The 23,490-nt window shown below is 34.8% G+C and overlaps 3 protein-coding genes and 1 long non-coding RNA gene across 4 annotated transcripts; 1 reads left to right on the plus strand and 3 right to left on the minus strand.

The window, feature by feature from the left end:
- Positions 1 to 10,615: 10,615 nt before the first annotated feature.
- LOC108604951 (salivary glue protein Sgs-3) lies at positions 10,616 to 12,901 on the minus strand. The gene is made up of 4 exons (XM_033294515.1): positions 12,822 to 12,901; positions 12,236 to 12,757; positions 10,970 to 11,056; positions 10,616 to 10,908 (listed from the first exon to the last, which is right to left on the minus strand). Exons 1-4 carry the CDS (start codon positions 12,847 to 12,849, stop codon positions 10,685 to 10,687), a joined length of 861 nt encoding a protein of 286 aa, XP_033150406.1. The 5' UTR covers positions 12,850 to 12,901; the 3' UTR covers positions 10,616 to 10,684.
- Positions 12,902 to 13,667: 766 nt separating this feature from the next.
- On the minus strand, positions 13,668 to 14,098 carry LOC108606625 (salivary glue protein Sgs-7). Its single transcript, XM_017996911.1, has 2 exons — positions 14,020 to 14,098; positions 13,668 to 13,954 (listed from the first exon to the last, which is right to left on the minus strand). Exons 1-2 carry the CDS (start codon positions 14,045 to 14,047, stop codon positions 13,758 to 13,760), a joined length of 225 nt encoding a protein of 74 aa, XP_017852400.1. The 5' UTR covers positions 14,048 to 14,098; the 3' UTR covers positions 13,668 to 13,757.
- Positions 14,099 to 14,924: 826 nt separating this feature from the next.
- Positions 14,925 to 16,301, minus strand: LOC108606624 (GATA zinc finger domain-containing protein 4-like). Its single transcript, XM_017996910.2, has 2 exons — positions 16,226 to 16,301; positions 14,925 to 16,161 (listed from the first exon to the last, which is right to left on the minus strand). Exon 2 carries the CDS (start codon positions 15,426 to 15,428, stop codon positions 14,961 to 14,963), a length of 468 nt encoding a protein of 155 aa, XP_017852399.2. The 5' UTR covers positions 15,429 to 16,161; positions 16,226 to 16,301; the 3' UTR covers positions 14,925 to 14,960.
- A 2,797-nt stretch (positions 16,302 to 19,098) lies between these two features.
- LOC108606626 lies at positions 19,099 to 23,466 on the plus strand. Its single transcript, XR_001915464.2, has 2 exons — positions 19,099 to 19,200; positions 23,223 to 23,466. It is a non-coding gene; the product is annotated as an uncharacterized LOC108606626 (long non-coding RNA).
- Positions 23,467 to 23,490: the final 24 nt, after the last annotated feature.

A 23,490-nucleotide genomic window follows, 5' to 3' on the forward strand; every position in this document is an offset into this window, starting at 1 on the left:
TATATACTATATACTATACTTAATTTAATTGTATAAGCTAACTTAAGCAGTTTAGTCAATATTTCATAATTTCTTAATAAATAAACTTTAGTACAAGTCTTCAAAACAAGAAAATAAATATTGCATATTTGTAATATAGAAATAATTCAATATTAGATTAGACAGTTTGCATATTTTAGCTATTATATAAACAATAATTTAAATGCTTAGTAATAATATAATATAGTAAAATATATGTTATTATATTTATTATATTTTATTATATAGAGACTTTTTTCTTTTAGCTTTAATATTCAATACTAAAATCAAAATATCAAATGAAATTGGTAAATAAATTGAATAATTAGAGTTAGAGTTTTTTGAAAATAAATATAGTTCTATAAATAGTTCTATATATGTCTGTTTAGTATTATAATAAAATACAGAATGTTTTAGATATATTAAATTTATTTCATTTTTTTTTTCAATAGTAAAATCAAGAAAAAATTTTAAGATATATAAGGTATTTTAAGGTATGTATTTTGTACATTATTTTTAGTATTTCTAGTATAAGCTCTAAATAGTAATTTTAGTATATATTTTAAATTGTGCACAAAGCTTATGACTTAGCGAATTATATTTCTTTGAAAAAGAGAAAACCGCTGCTATTCCCCCAAAAACTCAAACAAAATGCCAAACTGCATGTGTGCGCATACATATATGCACATACTGTTGTTGTTGTTGTTGCTGCTGCTGCTGCTGTTGAGGTTGATAAATTTCTGTGCCTGCTAATTAGAGTGTCATACTTTGATTACAGTCATACACACACACACACACACACACATGCATGGTGAGGTTAAGTGCATGTTCAAATAGGCGGCGATACCTTAACTTTTGTCATGCGGGGCAACAAAGATAAATAAACTTTTTGGTTAGCAACAAAAAAAATTAATGCAAGCTGACTTATTATCAGAGCGGTGCACTTAGAAAAATATATGTATATGTATATATAAAAATGAGAGTGTATTTCAACTTCTGTCAGTGGATGTTACTCAAAATATAAAACTTTGCTGTCGTCATCCGAAAACTCGACGACAGCAGTTGGTTTTCATTTTTGTTTGCTTTGTTTGTTGCCTTGAGCACTGAGGGCCGGGACTGGGACTGGGACTGGGACTGGAACTGGGGCTGGAGTTTGGGTTTACAGCCAAGTGGGCGATGCATTTAACACTTGAACGCCCCACATGAATTCAATGGCTGCTTGCTAAATAATCTATAAGGCTTACGGAACGACACGCACCTGCAGTGACTAAAAATTAGTTAACAAATTATTATTTTTTGGTGGGCTATACGCTTTGACTTTTGCCTTTATTTTTGCTTTTTTTTGCTAAAGTTTACAAGCACTTTTGCTTTTTTTTCTACATGTTTTATGTGCATGTTCTCATTGTTGGTTCCATGTCGTTATATCAACCCTATGGCCCATGTCTGCCTCTTTGCCTTTTTTTTTTTGTTATTACGTTTTTGCTTTTTTTTTATATGCGCAAACACTCTGCTTGATTGATTTATACGCGTTCAAACAGCTGGAAATAAATAAAAAAAAAAAAGAATGAAGAGCGCTACATTTCTTTTCTTTTTTTTCTGCTGCTGTAGCAGCTGTGGCCAAATTGGAAATTCAAAACTACAGTCGAAGCCTGTAGGCTTCAAAGCCTTCAAGGCAGCATTAAGCTTAAAGTTAGGATTTGAGCTTGTTTTATTAATTTATTGTTAACTCTAAGCAGTCGAATTTAATGCAAATTTATAGCAAGTTGCTTTCATCATATGCGCGGCTTCAAAAACTTTTGTTTAATTTTTGTGCAAATTTTTTTTATTCTTTTTTTTTTAATTCACTTTGAGCTTTTATTAATTTTTTGATTTTTTTTTAAATTATTTTTAATAGCTTTTGCTATTTTGACATTAATGCAAACAAAATAAATATTTTGAAAATATATTTTGTTTAATTTTATACTTGTTTATAGTACAAACTTTTTTGTTAGAATTTATTTTGATTTTTAGAAAATCATTTTAAGCTGTTAATAATCATTTTTTGAGAGAGTATTTGCTTATATTTTATTTCGAATATGTACATATAGTTTTTGCACATATTTTATTTTTTTTTTTTATAAATATTTTAATATTTTATTTTATTCATACAATTTTTCCAAATATGTCTGACTTTAAACATATATGTATATATTTATTTTATATATATTTTAATATTTCGCAATTCATTTTGTGTTTGATAATGGCATTAATAAGCTTTTAAAAATGCAAATTTTATATTAAATTAATGATTATTTGTTGAAGCCAATAAACATTTTCTTCGAGATAATTTTTATATAATTTATTTTAAATATGTGCATGCGATTTTTCCAAATATTTCTGACTTGTATGTATATATTTTATATTAAATATGTGCATGTAATTTTTCCAAATATTTCTGTATATATTTTATTTTATATATATTTCGATATTTATTTTATGTTTATAATAATAACAAATTATTCAAATACGTACTTAATGAAATATTCTTCAATTATATTTTGTTTACTTTATGTTTTATATACGCAAACTTACTTTAAGCTAATAATAATTTTCAGAATATAGAATTTCAAAAGAATTACATGCTTGCCTAACTGAAATTAAAAAGAAATATCTTTTTTGTTTGTTGATTTTAATAATGCAGCTAATTTTGTCGCACTCTCCTTTATGCTCCTATGCCACTCTCTAGTCTCTCTAGCAATTTGCCATCTCATCGCATCATCATTATCAAACATAATATGTCGCTAATTAGCCAAAGCATACAAACTGTCGCTGTGTGTGTGTGTGTGTTGCCTCTAATTGGGTTTTCTCTGACTTCATTCACACATTGTGGTGTGTGCAGCTTTCAGGCCCCATTAGCGGCTGAGACTTTACAAATGTTGGGGCTATGGCTATCCTCTCGTGTTAAGAGTTGAGTTGAGCGACGGAATGGCCCATTATACGATATGCCAAGGCAATTGGCAAAGCTAATTTGAATTTATGTCTAGTTCTTTGCAGAGAGCGACTCCATTCAGCGTCGAGAGAAGAATCGACTCTGACTTTAATTAAGAAGTGTCTCAAGTGGATTTCTCTCTCGCTCTCTCTCTCTCCCTCTCTTTCTCTTGCTTTCATACATAGCAGCTACAATAGCTTCTGGTGCAAGCTACTTCAAGTCCAGACTTTGTCGAGAACTATTTTTTTGAATTTAAGCAGCAGCATTAATAGAGTTAAAGTTGAGCAATAAAATAGTTCAAGTTAAGAGTGCAGTCGCTTATAAGATATATCGACAGTTATCGATTAGTTATGTTCTATAGAATAATCAGTTGTTAGCGTATAACTTAAGCGAAAGTTTAAGCAAATCAATAAATTTTAAAATACAAAATATATAAATATATCTAAATATATATAATTCATTCAATATTTATATTCAAATATAATAGTAAACGTAAACAATGATTATTTTATTTTTTAAAATAAAAAATTCAGCTAATAGAGCATTGAAGAATTTTCAAAAATCAAATACTGTATAATTTTTTTTTTATTATTTTCTTTTATATAAAATTGTAGACATGAGCTTATAAAATAATAAATTTTTATTTTATAAAAAATTGTAGACATGATTTTATAAAATAAAATAAATTCAGCATTGATTTTAAAAATGAGTGAATGCTATAACTACAATTTTATATATTTAGTTATTTGCTGATTTAAGTATTGAAAATTTATGCTAAAGAAATTTAGATACATACATATGTACGTAACAATTCAATTTATTAATTTTTATTAGTTTTTTTGAAAATAACTAAATTCAGAAAAATGTAATATTGCTCATTGAAGTTTTATGCTAAAAAATATTTATATATACTAATACATAAAATAGAAATCTAATTGTTATTAGTGTAAGCAACTAACTAAGAGTGTGGGGACTACCCATTTTATTTTAGCATGAACTTGAGCTGCTTATCGCACACAGTTGTGCTCTCACTCTCTTGCGCTCGCGCGCTCTCTCTCTCTCACTCTCTTGCGCTTGCTCTGCTAGCGCTCGCAGCTTCAATTCTTTTGTATACCTAGCTATGGTCTGTTTGATTGGTTGCATTGATTGATTGAATGACTGAATGACCACACTAGTATGCAGTTTTAGACTAACAACTAATCTGAAGGACAGAAATGTTCTCTGTGATTTGAGCTCAGATGAAAGTTCAAGTTGTCTATGTGTGCCATGACTATTTGGTCTCACAAGGTTGAAGATTATATCGGAGAGGTTGGAATATAGACTTTCTTTGCTTGCTCGTCACGACATCGGGAGTACCTGTTAAAAATATGTTAATAAAACGAGCATAATATCTGTGTGTGGTGCTAGATGAGCATAAAGTAAGATAGTTGACGTATGATTAATAGTGTGCCAGTGATGTGGAGGGTTTGCATACATACAAGCATGTTATAGAGGATCTGCAATTGCAATTTAATCAAATACCTTACGCTTACAGATACATGAATGTATAAGAAAAGCACTATACTCTTCTGACTTATAATTTCATAGCTTAATATATACAATGTTTGTGCATGTTTGATCTCTCAGCTAAAAAAGAATTATGGATTGGTTGAGTGTGTGCAACTATTGAGATATAAAATTATTTACTGAGCTATGATCTCCTGGTATTATATGGAGGTTTCACTCCAACTAGAACACAACGCTCATTAATGAGCAATAGTGAGTTAGCAAGCCATTCCTAAGCTACAGCAACCTCAGCAGACCAATCTGGACCCTAAAGCACGTTGCTTTAGAGATGGTAGGATAGATAGAATAATATGCACTAATTCACGCCATAGCGAGCCACTACCACTGCCATAGACCGGGATACGCCTCGCCATTTCACTCCCCTCATAGCAGTCTTATCTGACACTCACTGAGTGCTGTCGCGTATTCACTACAGTATAACGCTGCCAAACACGTACGTTGACATAAATGTCAATAGTGTCACACTATGAGACACGCCGCCGTAGAGAACGAGTGCGTGAGCACAAGATATAGCAAAGTGAGGTAGGGAGTGAGATAACACTACAGACTAAGGTGCATAGAGAGAAAGCGAGGAACAGAAGCAGCAAGATGCTTGTGAGTAGAGAGAGCTTATCGGGAGAGCCGTTGCGAGCTGTGGAGGTTGGAAATGTGGTGTGGTACTCGCTTAATGGATGTCTACCAGATACAATAGTACTGACAAGCGATTAGCATGCAATCAAATTCTCGAAGACTCTTATGCAATTTTATGCGCCAGGCACAGTTGTCATGAGATATATTTATACTTGCGTCGTTACAATCAATATCATTGGATATATTTAATATGTAAATGGGTACTAAAAGTTTAACTATTTTAATTCATCACATTTATCTATCATCGAGAGAGAGTGACCATGTTACACCATGTGTAATCGCGCCATAAGCGAGAAATATCTTTAAGTATTAGGTTATAAAATAATCAGACGAACTTATCAGTCTATTATAGAAGAGACATGACGTGGCAATCAAAAATTTGATTTGGATTATATAATAGGCACTATTTTGATAATGCTAAAATAGCAGCAACCTAGTATTTCACATTATCAAATCTACATAGATCGTTTTAACACTCTCGACAATACATTAAAATACAATAAAAATAGACTAATAAGACTAAATACTACAGATAGAAAGACTATAACTAATAGACGTTGACTAGTAAATTTTAGTGTGATTATTGATCCTTACGCACTCTAATTTAGAGTTATTATAGTAGATCAAGCATTTATACTGGTTAACAGCAATATGATTCTTTATATATTGGTAGTGTCTTTGATATATTTGATCTTAACCAAATGAATCACAGAATTTAGCCATAAATTACTCTCTAATCTCTCACTTTTCAATCATTTTAATTAATATCTATTTACACTTTACACAATAATTTAGTGCGACATTTAAGCATTCGTAGTCTTATCTTAATATATATTCAATACTATACACTGTTCACTTTAATTATGTAGATATACTCATTAAAGAGAGGACAACATACAGAAAATCTATCACAACTCTGTATTAAAAGAATGGACCTTGAAGCTTGAATATCTTAAAGCTATCGTTGCAACGACGGCTCTATGACAGCTTAATCGTCCACTCGGAGCTTGTATATATATATTATATTTTTTTGATTCTACTCTCCAGTTGTTTTCACATATCGTACGCAACAGAGTCTAGATCTAGATTATGATCACAAGACAATATTACAGGCTATCCACACGTCAAGCAGATAATGTATAGAAAGAGAGTTAAATCTCGACTCTCTATATTTGTTTTTACAAATGATTCATCGCATTTCACTGCAATTCGAGCAAGAGCAAATTGAGAGTTTTTGTGCTCGCTTAATGTCTATATGCATAAGAGTGGAGAGAAATTTCAGGTAGTTGACAGCTATCCTAAAATATTCTGCCTATCGAGCTATGACTCTATACGTCCCACAGAGTAGACATAGTTCATTTATGATCGGTGAGTGCGTAATGGGGAAATGAAATGTATTAGGAGTGGATAGCAGTACTGGACAACATCTCAGAAGTCAATCGGAGAATATTTAGTCTTGTCACTCGAAACTTGTCAGTAATTGGGAGTTCGTAGAGGTGTGTAGGCTGATGGCACAAAGTCTTGGGTAACACAATAGTGCGAGTGTTCAGGCACACACTCTCTTATATATTTGCGTTAAGGACCAGAGTTCGCTACGGGATGAGAGGTATCGCGTTTGCCAAGAGGGCTTTTGCATATATTTAATTAAATGATTTATATATATCGACATAAGTCTGTGTGATGTTATTAAGATTATTGTGCTAAGCATGGGAGTGGAACATGTATCAACATCTAATCTCATATCTAATTATTAGACAAAGCATACACATGCAGTTGCTCACCACACTCCAGATTTACATTAATTTCCATTTTCTTTTGCTTCTGCGAGCGTGCACTTATCTCAGTCCGCGCGAGACTGCAATGTGGTAGCCTCCAGGAGTAATAGAACCACGCTCGCTGTAAGGATTAACGGAGGAGTTGCGTTGTCACATAGACACCACTAAAACAAACACTCATATCTTATGTTTACCATATTATAAAGAAAGTATCTTTAATCAAATTGGGATGGCGGAGAGTGAGGCGTTGACACTAGACACACTCTTTTGATGATAGATGTCAACATTAGTAGCTTCAGAATAACTTGGGAAGCGTTCTGAGCAATTCTAAGTTTCAATCCACGAGAACTCTGTAGAGGTTGGCGCTCGACTCGTTCTGAGTTTCTCTATAATAAGCAAGAGAGTGCGGCATTTCACATAGCCTAGATTACCACCATAAAGAACGCTTAGGACGAAATCAGATTTGGCGTTGAAGACACTTATGCGCAGTCATACTACTGTTCTGTTGTATTGCGATGCTGTAGTCATCATGTTCTACTCCATATCTATTCACATATACTAATCTTTAATTACTACCATATTCGGACGAGCTATTTTTTGCGTGCACTTTTGCAACCCTCAGGTTGCCGTAATAGACCCCTCGCTGTAGGGTTTCGGTTTGCAAAACAAACACAAACAAACAACAGTTACCATAATAATAAAAGACTTTATCAAATGGGATATACTTTAGGCTTAACAAATTTTGAGAGTTGCAAAAACTCTTACTCTTAAATTTTAAGTTCTAATCCTTACAATTTAAATGTGGGCTCACATTTATTCTAAAAAGCTGTATGCATAGCTCAGTTAAAACCCATAAAAAGAACCCAAAACAGATTTTGGAACACGCAGCATTGTTTTTCATTTAGCAAAGTTCTATCCAACTATATAAACTTATAATAATAATTTATAGCTCGACTAATTTTATTCCTTTTAGAATTCCTGCCTATTCCTCTTAGAATTTGAAACCAGCTTCGACTTGTACTCCTTGAATGTTATACCTGCTCCAAAGCTCTATGATTTCCTGTTTATTTTGGAACTCTTGGCATTAGCAAAGTTACGTCCCTAAAACTTTAAACTCTTTTCAACTATATAGACTCTGATTTGCTATTCCCTTTGGAATAATTAACTAAGCTCGACCTTAAGTTCTCGAATCGAACGACTTTGAAACGTGGTTAGACCTACAAATAATTAAGAAGAACAAGTGCTCCGTTTAAAATGACACACTTTAAGACTTTTCTTGAAAACCAATTTTCTTTTACCCTCGAGTCTAAAACTTGTATATACAACAAGTTAAGCACCTTATGCCGGCTTGTTGTGTTGCAATCAAATTAATGCAAACAAATTGTGCTTTTATAAAGATTACTAGTCACTAGGCGAGAGTGAAACAGAACAGAACAGACAGAGTGGGGGGTGGGGAGAGAGTGGTTGGAAAATTGTGCAAGCTTATGTAGTCTTTGGGGCTCGAAGCTCTTGCGTCTTGTACTTTATAAATAGTTAAAACGCACGCAAGGACTTGGAAGTTTCTAGGATGTGCCTTGCGCTTCTTCTGCGGTCTCGGTCCCGGTCTCTGTTGTGTGGGTGTCCTCAGAGTGGGCGTGGGCGTCTTGCGTCATGTGGCACGAATGCGTCGGCGAGTGTTGTTGACAATTTAACGCTGCCTCCCTATTGCACAACTTGGCACTCTCTCTCTCTCCCTCTCACAATTCGCGCACTTAGCGCTCTCTTGAACACAATTTAACGCTCTCTCTCTCTCTCGCTCTCTCTTTGCCTCTCATTCTGACGCACATTCATTGAGCTGCTTTTTGCGGCAACAAATTGTTGCACCGTCAGCGGCAACACAGCAACGCGTCGCTGCCAGCGTCGACGTCGGCGTTTTGCTGTTTTCATTCATGTGAATTCAACGGCATGAACTACACTGAGCAAAATAATATGTGTACGTTTGTTCAAGAACAAGTTAAAACTAGTAGGTTATACAATCAACTCTCGCTATCAATATATCGCTATCAGCAAATTAGCTGATTATCGATACTATCGATAACACAATGTGTGGGTAAAAAATTATGTGCAAGTCTAAAAAAAACAAGTTAAGACCAATTACATGATTAACTGTCAATAAATATTAAACACTACTGTAAGCTAAAAGAATATAGATGAAAATCGTTTGTTATCGATACTATCGTTAATACAATGTGTTTAAATTTCACTACTTTTGCGCATTTAAATTTTGTTCATAATTTGTTTTATGTAGAAGAATTGAGACTTTCTGTGTATTTCAATTCTTCTACACCGCTTCACTTTTTTAATTTTTTTGTCAATTTCCCTTTCCGGCTTTTTGATTATTCCTTTTTTCCTTTGTGCATTGCATACTTGTTCAACATGTCCTGCTTGCCTGGTCGTCCTGCCGGCTTTCATTGTCTCTCATTCCTTTTTATTCTCTGGCACTCTTCTTTGCACCTGCGCTCTGGCTTGCGACGCATTTTCTTGGACTGCTGCTTTGTATGGTTATTCGCCAATATGTGCTCATCCTGTTTGGACTAGCTCGGACAGTGTCGCTCTCGCTCTCTCTCGCTGTCTCGCTCTCTTTTGCGGTCGCTCTTTTGTCTGTTTGTCTGTGAGTGTGTGCGTGTGTCTGTTGCTCTTCATTAATTTGTTATTGTTTTCGATTTCCTCAACATGCGCCTTACTTACCCGGTTTTTCCAGCTTAATACACCCGCTATCACTTCAGGCGTACTTCCTACATCTTCTGCCATCGCTCTCGCGCTCTCTCTCTCTCCATTGCTCTACTCTCTCACTGCATTGGCTGGTCTTCATGTTTGATTTTGTTTGCGACGTAATAAACTCCAATTAGAGCATGCGCTGCAATTCGACACTTTGGACTAACTAAATGTGCATTATGACCTAAGCTTAGCTTGTCTCCGGTTTCCTCATTAGCCTACGAGGTATACCCTATAATCTTTATAGAGAAATGTAGGCTAGTTTTTATACAATTGGAGATTTTGATACAAAATTGACTTAATAAATATTTATTGAATATAAATATAATAACTCATTGGAATTGATAGTATAGCGAACTTTAGAGCTAAAATATTATTTATATTTCTATAAATTTTTATTTCTTTATATTTACAGCTCAAGCTGAACAAACTTAGTTAGCAAGAAATTAAATTACAGGTAAGTCTTAAAAATTAATTAGTTAATTATAGTTACAAAGAAAATTTTAAATAAAATGTGACTTTTGGCAAATTTAAAAAAGGAACAGACGTTCGAAGTATAAGTTTTTATAAATTATGAAATGTTTGTCTTATTTTATAATTTGCAGGGTTTTGTATTGTCGGCTGCAGCCAACTTTAAGCTAGTTAATTTTAATATTTTTAATTTAATTGAATGCTAATGAGAACCAGGAAAATTTTGTTGCTAAAATTGTATTCATTCTGCTATAAATATTTTTTTAAAAACTAAACAAACTGCTTGGCAAATTAAATTGCAGGTAAGTTTTTGAATCAAGTTTAGTTTTCATTTCGTGGTAATTCCACCAATTAAAATGATTATGCCAAGTCTTTTTAATGAGAAGAGCGAGCGCTTTATAAATTGAATGCAATAGTTGAGTGTTATTTATTTATATATCAAAAAAAAAAAGTATGCTGATTAGAATTAAAAACAACAACGACGGGTGTCAGCTCCATGAACTTAAAGCTGCCAACTGCGTTGACCACAGACGCAGGAGCGAACACGCTTCTCAATATTGAAAATGGTTTGGACCAGCTCGCGGCAGAGATCCTGCTGGGTGGGGCAACCGTCACACTTGTTGCCACCAGGTCCACATGGCTGGCATACCCATGGCTTGGGTGTCGTTGTGGTGGTTGGTGGCTTCCAACTGCAGCTGGCCAAGCAGTTCAGCAGCAAGTAGCTGGCTGCAAAGTTATAGAATCTATATAATTGATTGCAAATGAAATTTTTGCTTTAGCTTTATACCAATAATGGTGACAATTGCGAATTTCATATTGGCGTTGTGTAAGTCACTGAAAGTTAAAACTGTAACTGATGCTCTTGGCCAATTTTCTTAGCCATTTTATAGTCGCTAGCTGCCAATCCTTTGCACGCACATTGTTTTATTTACGCAGCCGTACAATTGCGTAAATAAGTTTTTAAAAATAAAATACAGCTAACACATTTTTGTTTCTTACATTTCAATTTAATATTTATAACTTTTCAATATTTGCTTAAGCTGCAAGGCAAAAGTGTTTAAAATAGATTAAATTTATATATATGCTATAGCTGCAGTTTCTAGCCATAATTTAATGTTATTTTTATATGTTAGCTCCATAACAAAATATATTTAATTTATTTGGCTACTTTCCAATTTATAGTTTTGGAATCTCTGTCGAGCTTTATATATAGTTTGTCTTCATATATTTCTCCAATATAAAAAATATATATATATTTAAACAAAGACAAGGATCAATAGATATTACAAGTCAAGAATAAATATTAATAAATGTTCTTGTGTTTCTTAAGTTGAAAAAACTGTCAATATAGTTGATATGAACATTTTATTTATAGATATATCTCAGATAGTAGGTAGAGCTGTGTCTTTAACCAGATCTTACGAAAGAGAGTTCTATGTACATTCCTAATAATATTCAGTTGAGTGGAATTTGATTAAACTCTTTGGTAGAATTTTATACAAAAGAAAAATGCGATATAAAAATCTTAATTGTTAAAATTGATTAAAAAATTGTATTAATTTATAACAGAAAATTATTCCTAGCGCATTTTGAAGAGTTAAAAGACCCTTGTTACTTCTATTAACTTAGTTAACGTCTTGCTATTTAATTATTGAATAAATCGAGGTTAAATAATATAATGTCTTAATGTCTTTTATAATGTATTTTATTATAGAGCGATTCTCTTTCAATCCCCAAGCGAATATAATTCCCAAGCCAAATATTTGATGAATATGTATTTAATTATATGGAGCTTATGTTCACTTGGGAATTATATACGCTTGAGGATTAGAAGCGAATTTTAATTATATGAATAAATCTATAAATATATTTAAATATGAAATGATAGCTAGATGTTATAGATAGTAGTAAAAACCAATTAAAATTTGAGTGCATTTAACAATTTATTGAAAAAAAAAATATATAACAACATTTTGATAGTTGAAAATAGGAAATGCTTAGGATCGTGTAGTGGCTTTCGGGTACGTCAGATTGGATTCTCTCACTGCTTAAATGAGATATTTGTTGGCGCCGCAGACGCAAATACGAATTCTGTTCTTTAGATTCTCCATTTGGTTGAGGAGCTCACGGCAGAGATGATCTTGAGTGGGGCAACCTTCGCAGGTTTTGCCACCAGGACCGCAGACATCACATGGATACCAGGGACGTGGAGTTGTGGGTGGTACTGTTTTTCTTGTTGTTGTTGATGGGGTTTTCCTCGTTGTCGTAGATGGGGTTTTGGTTCTCGTTGTTGTTGATGGGGTTTTGGTTCTCGTTGTTGTTGATGGGGTTCTGGTTGTCCTTGTTGTTGTTGGTGTAGTGGGGCAATCAGTTGTTGTTGTTGTTGTGCGTGTTGTTGTTGTGGGTGTTGTTGTCGTGGGTGTTGTAGTCGTGCATGTTGTTGTTGTGGGTGTTGTGGTCGTGCATGTTGTTGTTGTGGGCGTTGTAGTCGTGGGTGTTGTTGGTGGGTGGCAACGAGGTGTTGTCACACATGGACACCAGCTGCCAGTTGTGACGTCCAAGAGCAAAAGGCTCGCTGTAAATTGAAAACAAATTAGGCACGTTTTGGTTTTGGTCCTATAATCGAATCCTCTTCGTACCAATAACACAGGCCACGGCTAATTTCATATTGTCCTGGAATGAAACTTGATTGCAATCTCTATGGAAGGCAACTGCTGTCTTTATGGCATTTCATTTGCCATTTTATAGCTCCGCACAGCTTTTGCACTTCTGGACAAACATTTGCGCAAATAAATGCTAAAAATAATTTACAATTTTATTTTAAAAAAATATTTTACATACGTTTTTAATTTTAACCGCAATGCTGCACCCAAAATAACTTTATACAACAATTTTGTTTACCAATTTTTAGACACTTGACTGTGTTAATTTATTCTTTGGCATTTTTTTATTGAGCTTAGCAAGTTCTTTAAAATTTCAATTATATTTTGGCATATAAAAATATATATAACGTTTGTATTATAATTTATAATTATGCTAACGCTTATGTTTAAACAAACACTTTAGAATATATTGAACTAAAACTTTAGAATAACATTCAATCATTTAAATAATTTACTTCAGCTAAATCTATATTTATCTTAATAACAAAAGCTTTCAATAAAACATAAACTATAGAATTTTTCCTTTCTTTTTTATGTTTAACTTGTATTTATTTCTGTCTTCAAATCTACAACAAACAAACTTGTTTAAATTGAAAGTAAAAACAAAAGAAACAAAATTTGTTCAGTTTGACTGCATACTAAAATTTTTTGTTTACATATATAAAGGAGCTAATTAAAAAAAAATATTTATACAAAATAGCTTAGTTTATTTTATGCAAATATAATTTTGTAGCATCAGTCACATCTGAAGTTTTTTATGTTTTCTCTCTGAAAAGTTTATAATAAAAACTCGCAGTATTTTCAACTATATGCATTCAATTTTATTACAAGCAAAACAAAACAAATATATTCTATATTTCCGAATCCAAATCAACAACAAATCCATATCCAAGAGTCCACAGGCAATCCTACTTAGAGAAGATGTTTGCTCATGCCGCAGACGCAGGTGCGAACGCGATTCCTTAGGTTGGTGAACTGCTGAATGAGCTCCCTGCAGAGATTATCCTGGCTGGGGCAACCTTCGCAGGCGCGTCCTGCAGGACCGCATGGAGCGCAGGGATGTCCTGTCGCTGTTGATTCCTGCACAATGCTGAGCAGAATGCAGCTGACTGTAAATTAAATAAAAAATTATTATTATGAATCCTTTTTTTTTGGATTGTCTTAATTGCCATACCAATAAGGAATACAATGGTGAATTTCATGTTGATAAGCACACTTGCCGAAATTGTAACGGTAACTGTTGTTCCATACACTAAAATCCTTTGAATTTATAGCATTTTTTATCTGCAGTTTATTTATAGGACAAAACAATTGCGCAAATATGTTTTTAAAGTAAATGCAAATTTATTTTTAATAGCCACAGCAGTCTTATTTTATTCTTGTTTAATCAGTTTGTTAAATTATTAATACGTGTGTTTAAATGTAATGTGAGGCGATTGAAGATGCACTAGGCATTAATTATTAAATTTGAATTTGCCTAACTAACAAATTGACAAAAAATGTAATGCAGCATTAATTAGAATTGACTTTTTAAATATTTTAAAAATTGTAAAATAATGTTGCTTATCTACTTGATATTCTATTTATTTTGCATAATCCATTTTACTATTGTTGATGATTGGTTTGGTTTGAATATTTAACTGCAATCATTTTATAGTTTTTAGTAGAAACCATTACCATTTACAATAAAAAGCTGCAATTGAATTATTTTAAATTTATTTTGTAATATATTAAAATAAAATGCATAATATTTTATACATTTTATTATGTGTGCTAAACGTTTATTCATGGCATGTTCACATTCAAAACTGTGCAAGGCCCTTGAAAATGTCTATTTTGTATAGTTTCAAAAATAGCTTAACACTTATTGTATTACCCTACCATTAAGGTTGCCCTTTTGCTTCTGATATGCATCAGGCAGCTCAGCATTAAAATTTTCAACAATTTAATATGAACAACTTTTTTATTTAGCACAACAACATTTATTCAAAACAAAATAATGACAATCGTATAATAAATCCTGAAATGTAAATTCTAAATTAGAGTAAGAATTTACTTACTCCACAGACACAAAGTTTTATGCGCTTCTCAAGATTATTCAGCTGCTGGATGAGCTCACGGCAGAGATTGTCTTGAGTGGGGCAACCTGGACAGGTCTTGCCACCAGGGCCGCAGAGCTCGCATGGGTGCCAAGGACGCACAGTTGTTGTGGACATTCTTGTGGTTGTTGTTGTTGGTTTCCTTGATGTTGTTGTTGGTTTCTTTGATGTTGTTGTTGGTTTTCTTGATGTTGTTGTTGATTTCTTTGTGGTTATACAAGGAGGTGTTGTGGTTCTCTGTGTAGTTGTTGTTGGAGGACAAGAAGGTGTTGTGGTTGCCTTTGTGGTCCTTCTTATTGTTGTTGTGGGGCATGGAGGTGTTGTGGTTGCCTTTGTGGTAGTTGTGCTTCTTGTTGTTGTTGTTGGAGGACAAGAAGGTGTTGTTGTTGCCTTTGTGGTAGTTGTGGTCCTTCTTGTTGTTGTTGGAGGACATGAAGGTGTTGTGGTTGCCTTTGTGGTCCTTGTTGTTGTTGTTGTGGGGCATGGAGGTGTTGTTTTTGTGGTTCCAGTTGTGGTTCTTGTTGTAGTCCTAGTTGTGGTTCTGGTTGTGGTCGGCTTAGGTGTAGTGCACTTTATAGTTGTGGTTGGCCTAGGCGTAGTTGTACTCCTTGTTGTGGTTCTAGTTGTGGTTCTAGTTGTGGTCCTAGTTGTGGTCGGTTTTGGTGTAGTACACTTTATAGTTGTGGTTGGTCTACGGGTAGTTTTCTTCGTCGTAATCCTCTTGGTTGTCCTCGGTGTTGTTCTCTTCGTAGTATTCCTCTTGGTTGTCCTTGGCGTAGTTTTCTTCGTAGTTTTCGGTGTAGCTTTCTTCGTAGTTTTTACTTTCTTCGTTGTTCTTTTTGTAGTTTTCCTTGTCGATGTCCTTGGCGTTTTTCTTCTTGTGGTCGTGGATCTTTTAGTTGTCTTACGTTTAGTGGTCTTAGTCCGTCTAGTTGTCCTGGTCGTAGAACGTTTAGTTGGCTTAGGCGTAGGACATTTAGTTGTTCTTTTAGTTGTATTCGGTGGACATCTGGTGGTCGTTCTAGGTGTAGTTCTTGTCGTTCGAGTTGTAGTCCCTGTCGTTCCAGTTGTAGTCCTTGTCGTTCCGGTTGGAGGACACTTTGTCGTCGTTATAGCTGGTGGACATTTCGTCGTGATAGGCGGACACTTCGTCGTCTCAGGTGGACACGCATAATTACCATGGACGTTTTCCAAGCTGTTAAACAGCACAAAACTAACTGTAAATAAATATGCATGTGAGTTCTCTAGGATTCTCTTCAAGCTCTAGTCCAGTCTCTTTACCAAACAGACAACCTATGGTCAGCTTCATTTTGTTGAGCTATCACTTCGACTACAACTGTTATCACTCATTTTTAAGCTTACGCATTTTATAGATAATTCTCTAGCCAATTGAACAAATAAGTTTTTAATAATAAATACATTTTCGCGCTGTTAAACAAATATTTATATAACCAGGTTAAATCGCGTTTCTTCAACTCTAGCGATTAAGGTATATAAAAGTCAGCGACTATATAATGAGAAAGATGCAAAAACTCTCCTACAAAAGTTTGCAGATCCATAAGTTTCGGAGCTATAATTTCCAGGCTTATTTAATTTTTAAAAATAAAATAAATTTAGTTTTTATGATTAACAAAAACAGAAAATCAAATGTAGCATGCAATAAAAATATTGTTTTTTGTAATTTAAAAAAATTTAATTCTAGACGTTAATGCTGCACAATTGAATGTTTAATGTTATTTAATAATATTTTTTTAAATAAAATCTATTTTATATACAATTTTGTTTAGCAATGCAGCACTTTGCTGTAGTATAATATTGTTAATATTATTTACGAGCAAAAGTTTAATTTAAATAAATACTTGAGTTTGCTTAAGTTTATGTTAATGATTCAGTTAGAAAGAGAGAGATATGGTAAACGCCAGGATGTGTTAGAAGAAGATGCAAAGTAAATAAACATATACAAATACATATTGTGAATTTTTTGTTGACCCATTTGCATACACACACATACACGCACGTGTAACAAACGCGTGCGTGTGTGTGTGTTTGTTTGTCTATGTGTGAATGCGCGACAGAGCATAACAGCGTTAAGACGTTTAAAAAAAAAAGCGCGCATGCTGAAACAGAAAAAAAACAAACCCAAAAAAGTACAATGAACCTACTTCAAACTTTGTTTTGGCTGCGCAGCAACAACAACAACAACAAAGCAAATGTTGCAAGCATACAAAGTTGCCCTCTTCCTCTTGCTCTTCTTTGCTTCTCACAGAGCAAAACGCAGCGCGTAAAAACGCACAATGTAGCATTAAAATGCAAGAGGAATTGTGAAAACAAATAATTTGTTGTTGTTCTTATTGTTGTTTTGGGGCTGCTGCAAAGTTTGCCCAGGGCCCAGAGCAGCGGCAGCTGACAGCGGCGTCGGCAGCGCAGCGACAGCGATGAGCCCAAGCATATCAAAACAAGTTCCGTTCCACACAAATGCCAGCACGTTTCGAAATTGCCGACGACGACGGCGACGGCGACGCATCATCATAACAATAACAAAAGGCGCAGGCAACAACAGCAACAATACTAAAGAGCGCCTGCTGCAATGCAATGTAACGCAACGACAAAAAAGAAAAAGAAAAAAGAAAAACAACAATGAGTAGAAGAAGAGCAACATTAACTTACAACTGATGACGCTAGCAAAAGCAACAATAAGAACAAGAACAACAACAAGAACTGCCGAAGTGGACGTTGCAGCTTGCAGCTGAAACATTTGCTGAAGACTTAACACTAATCGCAGCATCTTAGGGTGGCTCAAAAAATTATAAACACTAATCGTATTTATATTTATGCTTATATAAATAATTTTCATAGTATACAAACAAATAATTTACATACAAGTAATTAATGTTCATAAGAAATTCCGTGTAAAAATAATTGGGGACACCCTAATGTTCTTGCTTTGGCTGCTGGATGGTGTTTACAAATACATACATACATATACATATATGTATGTATACATGACTGTAGTTGCAGCAGCTATTTTGCTTCTTCCTGTTTTGCGTTTGTACCCAAACACGCGAGCGTAAAACGTGCTCTCTCTCTCTATTTCGCTCTCTCGCTCTTGGGCCGCGTGCGCTCTTTGACTGCGTTTTGCAAATGCTGCAGCGCAGTCGACAGCGCAGTTAGTAAAGGCCAGAAGCAGCAGCAGCGATAGCGCCAGCATTTAGTTTGCTTTTGCTTGTGTCATTGCAGTGTGTGTGCGGGTAGAGTAAAATAAGAGATTCAAAAGCGAATAAGAAAATAAATCGTGTTGGTAGATTTATTTTCTTATTCGAAAATAAATCGTCTTGTTTCGATCTATTTTCTTATTCACTTTTGAATCGCATATTTTGTTTCCACAGCATAAAGCAATCAAACAACAAAATTTCGATGCATAGACCATACATTTTCTCTAGTTAAGCAATCATTTTTTTTCAAGTGTACATATACACGTATGTTCATATGTATATACAAAAGTGCAACTACTTTTAGTGTGTGTGTGCTTGTGCAAAATCAACAAATATAATTAAAAACAACAATAAGAGGAGCTACAAATAAATACATACATATATACAACACGTACGTATGCTTTAATATACTTATACAAATGTGTCTACGTACATATAGAGAAATATATAAAAATACAGCTAAATGCATATATGTACATATGTATGTTTGTTTGTATGTGTGAGCAATTGCGGTTCAAAGTGCAGGGCGCAAAGCAAACGACGACCAGTTCGTCAGCTTTTGGCTTTGTTTTTAGCATGTGCCCTTTCAGTGTAGCCCATACATACACGCATTCATATACACACACATACATGCATATAAACATACATATATGCTGTGGTGGTTTTCAGTCTCAAAGAGAGCGCCCAGTATTTGCTGCGAGAGTGCAGCAGTCGTGGGGGAGAGCATATCTGCCTTGCAATGCACAACACAGACATTTTAGCCATTGAGAGATTGAGGCGCGTGCTTTTTTTTTTATTTTTTTTAGAAAGAGAGCACTAGCGCGCGCACGTTGGAGAGCTGGCTTTGTATATGAGTGTGCATGTGCCCGCGCTCTTTTGGCGCTGCTGCTGCGGAGCGCTATGTATTAGCATTGGACAGCCTCGCCGCCGCCTGTGTGTGTCTCTTAGTTTTCATTATACGTTGTTCAGCCGTGCCGTGCGCGTCGGTTCGTCGCAGCTAAAAGCAGCCAAGCAAACAGCAGAAGACGACGTCAATTTCGTTGCGTCAGTAAATAACAAATAGCTATTCACATTATATACTATTATTTTTTTTTTATAAATTTTTTTTTGCAATGCAAACAGCACGCAAATAAATAACTAACGTACAAACATATCCTATGTGTGCAGAAAATGCAAAAACCACAAGCAACAATATAAATCAAGAAAAAAAGTTTTTTCGGCTTCATTTAGCTTTTTTTTCTCGCTCTGCTTGCGCGCGCGTGAGTGTGTGTGTGTAAATGAACTGTGCGCGTGTTAATGTGTGTATGAATGATGATATGTGCATGTGTGTGTGTGTGTAAGTGAGCTTTTTTTTCGTGGCCAAGCTGTCATTTGCGTTTGTCGCTTATGCTCTGTGTGTGTTTAATATTTTTTTTATTTTAAAATGTAGCTTTTAGTTAAAGCAAAAATGTATTGCAAATAGCAAAACAGTTAACTATTATTTCTCCTTGGTTTCAACGTCCTTTACGTGACTCCCACACACACACACACACACGCATACACAGCTTCATACATACATACACGGCACTTACTCAGCGCGCTCTCTCTCTCTCTTTTGCTGTTCCCCCCCCACACACACACACGCACACAAGCTGACTAGACCAACGTTTTTAGCTATTTTTATACATACGGTTTTTTTTTCTTCATGCATACATACGTTACGTTCTTTATTTTTATTTTTTGTAGCTTTATGTTCATGTGTGTGTGTGTGTTTTTATAATATTTAGCAGATAAAATTAGCAACAATAATAAAATAACATGCTACGAAGACACGTAAAATGCAAAGAAAGTGCGTGACGATAACTTTGCTCTTTGGCGCTCTTCATATACGATCTGCGCTCTTTAATGGGTGTATTTTTTTCTTTTTATTTTTTTGTGTGTTATTGAACGCGCGCTCAATTTGTTAGCTCTCACGTGCGTTTCTGTCGGCGTGTGTGTGTGTGTGCTTGTATGTATGTGTGAAAGCTATTTAGCAAGCAGTGTCAGCATATGTACATACATACATACAAACTGATGTATTTACATATATACATACATACGCATTGTTTGTGTATTGCTTTCTTTGCTATTGGCTTTTAAGCTTTTTTTTCTTCTTGTATATTTTTGCTCTTTGTTGTTTTTTTTTTATTCTGTGCTTTAGTTTAACACAAAAAAAATTCACTTTCTACTACATATGTATTAAGCTTTTCACAATCTCAAGCTACGTTTTTAGCTGCAGTTATAAGTTTCGGTACAAAAGCTTTATAGAAAGTCTCAGTGCATACAAACGCACGCACATACATACAATTAAATTCATAATACATGCATATGTACATATACTTTTTGTTTAAGTTGCCTACGAATGACTTTGAAAGCAAACCAACCAAACTGGCGCTGTGTGTGTGTGTGCGTGCAATGTGACTGGCTGTGTATGTGTGTGTGTGTGTGTGTGAATGCGTCAGCTGCACGCCTTCAATTTTACAAGTGATCGTGGAGCACAAAGACTTGAAAATTTCAAAAATATACAACACATTTTTACGTGCTTAATATATAAAAATATATAAATTTCAATCTTACAAACGCAAGCAGTACAATAAATAAATAACATGCATACATACATATATAATAATTAACGGTTTATTGTGCTGCACGTGACACAAGATTAAGGCATAATGCATACATATACATATCTATATGTATGTGTGAGTGTGTATACATGCATATAAACATATACATACGTGTTTACTGTAACTGCTCGTGATCAATTTTACATGTGATATGGCAGAGATCTATAGATTCGATTCCCAAGTAAATGGAGAATTGTTGTCTAGAATTTTCACAAGCTAAATATATATTTATAGCTATACAGAAATGTATAAAATAAATTAGTTTAAATAGCAAGAGCAATATTACAAAGTAACAAAATATTGTTTGTCTTTGGCAATAGATGTTAAATTAAATTACATTTGTTTTAATAATGCGTTAACGTAAAAAACTATATTATAATTCTATATCATTCAAATAGTTACAGCCTTGCAGCTATAACTATATATATTTTTTTAGATTGCACATTGTGAATGTAAAGTGAACATCTTAAGGTTCCCATTGTGTCATTGTTGATTACGTTGATATCAAATGTAATATTAATAACATTCACTTGCGTTACGTCTAAGCACAGTTATGTATTTTAGTATGCACCTGAGAATTACATTGAGTGATTGTAAGATCTCAAGTGTCAAAAGCTTTTTATATATTTTTTTATACGTAGGCTTAAAAGCTTTGGCTAAGTGAGAGAGAGAGAGAGAGAGAGAGTGTTAAATATATAATTTAAATTGGAAATTTACAAGTGTCAAGTCAATTTTATAAACAGCAGCCCTTGTGCAATATAAATTTCAACCACAAGAAAAATTTAACATTTTGCGTTCTCATTACTTTTGAGCAGCAATTGTTGGGTTTGCCATTGCACTTTCAACAGTTTCCGGTTTTTAGTGCATTATAAGATGATTATAAAGGCAGATTGCCTATTGACCCACACACCCCTCGATTGGTTTATATGCAGCGAAGAGAAGGTCGGGCGGGGGGTTCGATGGGATGCATACAAAATTTGCTTTCACACGCTTCAAAATTTACGTTCTGAATAGCAGGCAGAGCCGAGAGTATAAAAGAAAGCAAAGTTAAGAATATTACAATGGTCTCGACCCTTGAGTGAGCCGCCAACTCTCGTTTCAGCAGCAGAGGGTTGCTAAAAAGAAAAAGAATGTGTGTGTGTGTGTGTGTGTGTGCCGCTAGCAATAAATTGTAAATGGCTTAAAGTAAAACGCAAATTACATTAAACTGTCGCAACTTTAAATGCCACCCCCGCAGCATATAAGTGTCGCTCTCATTCTCTTGGGCTGCCAAAGTAAATGCATTACTAAATGAAAATGTCAACGTTGCGCACCCTGCACACAAACGAACGAACGAACGAACGAACGGACAGACAGACAGTCAGCCAGCCAAAGCTTTGCTCCTGGCAACCCTGAGGTGACCATCAAAATATGCGTTTAATGTCAAGGCAAGTCAAGGCAAGAGAACTAGAAAGAGAGCGAGAGAGTGAGAACGAGAGCACGCGCAAGTAATTGTGTGAACTGCGCTCTCGCCCACACCAAAATCTAAAAAGCTTCTCGCCTTGCCTTGCATTTGTTGTGCAGCTTTGAGCTCATTCACGCGCTCTGCGCTCTCTCATTGAATGTCTCGCTCTTTATTTGTCGCGCTCTTTAATTACGCGCCAGCTGCGTCCTTTATACAAATTTTGTGCGCTAGCCAGGTGTGCACTGTCACGACCTTTGACCTTTTCAATGAGTTATGCACGCACACTTATGTTTGCTTATGACAATGTTAACAATAACAACAAAAGCATAAATGCCGGTTGCGAGAAAGAAACAGAGATAGAGAGAGCATGAGCAGCTGATGCTGCTGCTGCTGCTCGAAATGCATTTCTGAGTGGGAATGGGGAGCGCAGCGACGAAACGCACGCGCCAATAATCACATAGGCAAATTAGAGTTGCTGCGCGTTCAATTGAACAACTAATCAAATTAATCAAATCAATCAGTCACTCGTGTGAACAACTATAACTTGCAATTTATTTAGTTGCTCTTTGCGCACGAACAAAACTGTTAAGGTCATTTAAGTTAAGAGCAGCTTATAGCTTAGCTAATGTTTGCTTTATTATTTATTGTCTGCTAAATTGTATGAACAGCTGACAGGATATTGTGCACAATGGAGCCTTCAAATTGAACTAGCTAACTCTCAACCCTCTCTCTTTCGCTCTCTCTCTTGCTAAGTCAACAACTTGTTGGGGCGTTCTTTTCTTATTGTCGTCTGCGCCGCTGCCAACGTCAACAGCGGCGCAGCTGTAGCTGCTGTTATCGCTTAGAGAGCAATTAGCGCAAACGCAACAGCTGCTGCTGCTGCTGCGTACTGCCGACAAACTTGTCCAAGGCAATAACGTTACGAACTTTTTGCTTCCAACCATTACTAATAAACTTTTTTCTTTTCTTTATTACAGCATAAACACAAAAGAGAGCAGAGAATTTTAACTGTGCTTATTGCAGCAACAGCAGAAAAATATCAATACAAACTACAAACTTCAACTAAAAAAAAACTAAAGCAAACAATAGCGAGAGACAAAAGCAACAGAGTGTACAAAAGGCTAAAGTAAACGGAAAAACACAGTTCAAAAGCACCCACGAATAAAGTAACAAAAAAAAAAACAAAAACTAAATAAAAAAGACAGCAGACGGCAGTACCAAGAATAAGAATTAATACTAAACAAC

This window comes from Drosophila busckii, chromosome X (assembly GCF_011750605.1).
Source record: "Drosophila busckii strain San Diego stock center, stock number 13000-0081.31 chromosome X, ASM1175060v1, whole genome shotgun sequence".
NCBI lineage: Eukaryota > Metazoa > Arthropoda > Insecta > Diptera > Drosophilidae > Drosophila > Drosophila busckii.